The sequence below is a fragment of the Cyprinodon variegatus genome, unplaced genomic scaffold (genome assembly GCF_000732505.1).
Source record: "Cyprinodon variegatus isolate N-32 unplaced genomic scaffold, C_variegatus-1.0 Scaffold75, whole genome shotgun sequence".
NCBI lineage: Eukaryota > Metazoa > Chordata > Actinopteri > Cyprinodontiformes > Cyprinodontidae > Cyprinodon > Cyprinodon variegatus.
Window position 1 is genome coordinate 16,977 of NW_015150528.1, and position 5,157 is coordinate 22,133.

General features: G+C 35.4%; 1 protein-coding gene across 1 annotated transcript in view; it reads left to right on the plus strand.

Annotated features, from left to right (window-relative positions):
* Nucleotides 1-1,130: 1,130 nt before the first annotated feature.
* The window catches only part of LOC107083471 (somatolactin-like), a 7,141-nt gene continuing 3,114 nt past the window's right edge, over nucleotides 1,131-5,157 (plus strand). The window contains exons 1-3 of the mRNA XM_015372718.1: nucleotides 1,131-1,155; nucleotides 1,286-1,476; nucleotides 4,328-4,441. Of these exons, the coding sequence (XP_015228204.1) occupies nucleotides 1,143-1,155; nucleotides 1,286-1,476; nucleotides 4,328-4,441 (318 nt within the window). The 5' untranslated portion in view covers nucleotides 1,131-1,142. The remainder of the gene's footprint in view (nucleotides 1,156-1,285; nucleotides 1,477-4,327; nucleotides 4,442-5,157) is intronic.

The following is a 5,157-nucleotide window of genomic DNA, read 5'->3' on the forward strand; positions in this document are numbered from 1 at the left end:
TAATCCTTTTTACATGAATACAAGTCAAGCACTATCTTTTTTTTCCTGAGATAAAAAGATATATTGGTATACCTGTGTCACACAACTTATCCTCAGAAATTCAATTCATTTTATTATTATGGTGCCAATTAATGCAACATATCATCTGAAGGCTCTTTAGTGAGACATAATGTGATAATGTGATTAAGGTTATAATAGGGAATTTTTCAGTGCATTATAATGTTGCAGGCAATGACAAGAAAACCCTGAAACTAAGCATTTGCTTCACCACTGAATGCCTACCTACAGTAGGCTGGGGATGTTTGAGACGGCATGGCTTGGTGCCCTATATCTGCCTTGTCCTGTTAATTGTAAACAGAGTTATTACAACTAGAAATCAACAACTTGTGCATACAACTCCTTTTCCACAACCACAGAGTTTTCAATATATTAATCAAACCATGGTTGTGGTAATAGACTTTAAAAGCAAAAGAAGGGCTTGCTTTGCAGCAGGAAATTCTGTCATGCACGTCTAAACTGGCATTACATACTTACGTCAGTTTGAAAGATACAGTAGATTTTTTAGCTGTTAGCCAGCAAATGTCAGTCTCAGCTTTAACTGACTGATTTTATGGTAAATGATATACGCATGTTGGTTTTTTAACAAAACACCATTAATAATGATTACTATTTATTTATTTTGAGAAGATGCATATTATAGATTGGCATTTAGAGAGTAAAAACTTTAACTTAAATCTACCAGAAAAAGAAACGACTTTCAAACTACACATTTCAACATTTATAGTAAAATGTAACCACCTCATCAGGTTGGCATGTGTAGACAAAAACCTGACAGTTGTTTTAATTTGTTTGGTTAATGATTCCTGAGGGAAAAAAGAACAAAATCATCATGAATATATATTTTTTTTATTTATTAATTGTTAGAATAATTGCTGTTTGCTTATAGTCAAACCAATAATTGTTGCACTACAGTCCTAATCATGTAATTATGCATGAGTAAGGAAATACATTGGTTTGCGGACAACAGTATCTTTTTACAAGAACCTACGCAAGACCTTTTTTCCTAATTCATGGCGTCTTCAGGCTACATAAAGTGGTCAGGACCAGTGATGCAGCAATGAAACCTGAAGAAAACAGACAAGATGCTCATGACAGGTAATGTAACAATATTGGATTCTGAGAATATTGTATATACACATAAATAACTGAGCAATATTGATATTAAGAGACACTTGGTTACCCCTATTTGCACTATTTGTTTTTGCACTTTTTTATGTACTTTCAGTCAGTCAGTGGGGTTTATGGATCCTGTTGTTTTGGCCCCAGCATCTTACCTTGAGCTCCCCACTAGACTGTAGAGATGATCAAGGCAGCTTAAGCCGCTGCACCTCCATCTCCCAGGAGAAACTTCTGGACCGAGTCATCCATCATGCTGAGCTCATCTACCGTGTCTCAGAAGAACTGTGCTCTCTGTTTGTGAGTTAACTTTGACATTATCATAAAATGAATCACTGCACACGTTTATACTTTGAACAACAAAATAGTTTACAAGATGAGTTGTTACATTGTGCCCACATATTGTTCAAAACAAAAAACACTGTAGTTTTAGGGTGAGTTTATGGCTCAGACAGAGCAGCACACCTTTTTGATAAAAAAGAAGCTGGGAAATGAAAAACTAGATTTGTTTAAAATTTGACCTTCATGTTAATTTCAGCACTGAGCATATCCACATTTCAGTATGTTTGTGGAACTATCAACAGTCAATACTAGTTTTATCTGAACTTTCAGTCTGACAAAGTTATTTTTCCTATTTATATTTGTTACTCATAATGTTGGGGTTTCTTAAGTGGATCTGGCAAAGCTTCTCAATGGAGACACTAAGTTTGATAAAATAGGATACTCATTATCTGTACTGTTCTTCATTTTGTAAGGAATTCTCCTTATTTCATTTTAAGGTTTTCTGTCCTTGTTTTGGTTGATGCTGCAGTCTCAAAGTATTGTTCTGATTAGCTGCTTAAAGTCATGTTGCCATTGTTGTATTTAAACATTGCATGCATTAATATTTTTATAAACGGGAAAACCATTTTTAACATACATATAAAATGGCTGGGCCAATTCAATATTACAAGAGGGATGCATTTTATTTTTCCATCATTGTTAATTGTTTCAGTAGTCATTCGGAGTCAGTAGATCAAATTATTTAACTACTAAATTCCTGACCTTCACTAAATCATATTGAGAATGGCAAACAGCACAGAGAGGCGACTGTAGATTATAAGTCAAAATGACATATCAAGACTACAACAATGTTTCAAAAAATATAACAGCTACAAGATTGTTTATCTACATAGAAACACTGTTGACACACAACAATGATAGATTACATGTTTATTGTAAAGTGCACATAACATGTAGTTCTACAAATACTCAGCAAGTAGTTATGCTCCGATGGTGCCAGTGTTTGTCATCTGCCATTGTCTGCTTTGTTGGCACTTGGGTTGTTTGTTCCAGTCCTCAAACAAATATGAATGCTACACTGGAGTATGATAAAAACATTCTGAGAAATCCAAAATGTTCTGCCAGTTTGATGTTTAATTACAGAAACAGGAGAAGTTTCCCTTGATTATTGTTAGAGTTTTCTGATTACTGCTGCTGCGTTTCCATATTCCTTTTACCAAAAGAAGCGTCATCATCACTAACAACGATGTAGCTGTAGCCTTGTATGAATGAGGGTTTGTTTGAAATACTTTTTCAACATTATTCAACATTAGCCTTCCTAACAATCCTTGTAGCCTCCCTCCTCTGGGCTGATTCTTTATTCCAGACCAGAGGAGTTTTTCGAGCTGTTGAACCTTCTCCACCACTTTGATTCGTTTTACTCTGCCAGGAAGTGGTAAACTTTGATAAGCTGCACTCTCCCTGTCAGGATCCTCAGAATACCAATGTAGTGATTTCGACATATCCTTTTAGGGTTGGCCTGGTCAGTTCTAACTCAATATATTGAAGCAAGCATTTATCATCAAGGGTTTCTTTACTCCTAACTGCTTTGACTTGTGGTGATATTGGCGAGTCCTGCTTTTTTTTAAAGATCAATGCCACACTATCATTTACTTCAAGTATCTCTGGACTACAGGTCAGAAGGAGGAATACAGTAGTTACTTTATTTTAGACTTTCTCCATCAACCTCTCATCATCCTCGATCAACTTCTCAATCATTCTCTCCATTCATTTCTAGATTTATTTAAGAAAAACTATTTAAACACATTGTTATGTGCAGTGATCTGTCAACCACTCAAATACCCATGTGTGGTATTGTAGTATACCTTGGTAAAAGGCTTTTTATGTCTAATTGACTTTTGAGTAGGTGTATTGTATATTCTGATCATAAGTCTGTGTAATTTATCATCGCTCTGCCAAACCGCAACAACATATTATCAATCTGTCCACTGCAGCACAGTTTTTTTTAGCTATGTTTAATACACATTTTTTTTTAATCTGCTTTAAAAGACTAATTCAAATGAATAATCAAGGAAATAATAGAAGAATGTACAACAGCATATTCTTTTGTGAGACTATTTTGATATCTACTTGTAATATGTGCTGAAGTAGTAAGATCCAGCTAACATACTTCACACCACATCTCGCCTCCCAAATTACACAGGAATATTTTTTTGTGGGCCTTTTTTTCTAACATTAAGCCAGACCAGAAGCCCTCTCTTACTTTTAGATGCACACTGTTATTTGCTTTTGATTCTGACATGATCATCGCCTCACTTCGGGGCTTCAAAGTAATCTTCCACAACCCGTCTGAGCCAAAGATGTTTTATTGAAGAAGCAAGCCCACAGCGGGGTAATGTGAATGTGATAATATTATGCGGTAACACCGAAAGCACAGGTTTTTGCAGCTTGTTGAATCCCCTTCAGTTTGTGACTAGAGAATCAGAATGGCCCTTTGAAATAAAAATGACACATAGCTTGTTACAAAGAAAAAGCTGCATAGAGTCTGCAGATGAGCCCATGCCTGACAGCAAAATATGGATCTGCTGTGTCTCTGGTGGTAAAGCTATATAAAGCTTTTGTAACTCTTTTCTTTGTGTGTATTTTTATTTTTATTTTTCTCAGATATGGTGTGAAAGTTAAATATATTGTTCATTAATTCTATGGCATAAATCAGACATGCAGGCTGGTATCAGACTGTCCTTTTTCAAGTATCCAGACTTAGAAGTTAGTATATTAACAGAGAAAATAAAAAAAGGCATATTAAAATATATCAGTATTTGACTATTGTTTACTGTCTCCTTTTTTGTTTTTGTTTATACTTTTGCAGGAGGAACTCTTCATCCCATTTCCTTTTAGACTCCAGAGTAATCAGGCCGCTTATGCATGCATCACCAAAGCCCTACCCATCCCCAGCTCCAAAAGTGAAATTGAGCAAATATCTGTAAGCATATGGTTGTCATTTTCCGAAAGATATTGAAATCTTATGAAAATCTTTGATGTCAAGGTCTTATTTCATTAAGCTCTTGTTGTATGTGCACTTTTGAATCTTATATTTAAAGGTTTGTTATCAGTACAAGTACATCTAAAAAAAGGCAGATACAGCACACTGTTATTGTGTGAGGGTTTGCAAACATTCCCCAAGCCACAGAGTTATAGCTATGTCTCTCTCTGTGCAAATGCAGAGATGGAGGCAAAGATGGCTTCTTGTAGATTTAATAATATGTTTGGTGGCAAAAGAAGCATAAGAAAGAAATAGAAATAACAAAGCAAGGAACACAGGAACCACAGATACAGGTAACAGAACTTCAAGAGGGAATGAAGAGAATATATCAATGAGTAACTGCAGAGGAGGAGTATATATGCCAAACCGAACAATGAATTCAGCAATCCACTAATTGGGAGCAGGTGGGGACAGAAGTAACTAGAAGGGAGCTAAGTGGAAAGAGGGGGGTGCTAGTGGGCAACAGAGAGTGACCAAATAATACAATAGAGCTTAAATATAACCAGGAAATAACTTAATGAAGATAAAAGGTAATTAAACTGATGATTAGAAAATACAGAGTGACAAAGGGTAACTGAAAACCCAAAGTGAAAACTTTTAAAGTTAATTATTTGCAGCCTTTTTTATGATCTTTTTATCTATCTATCTATCTATCT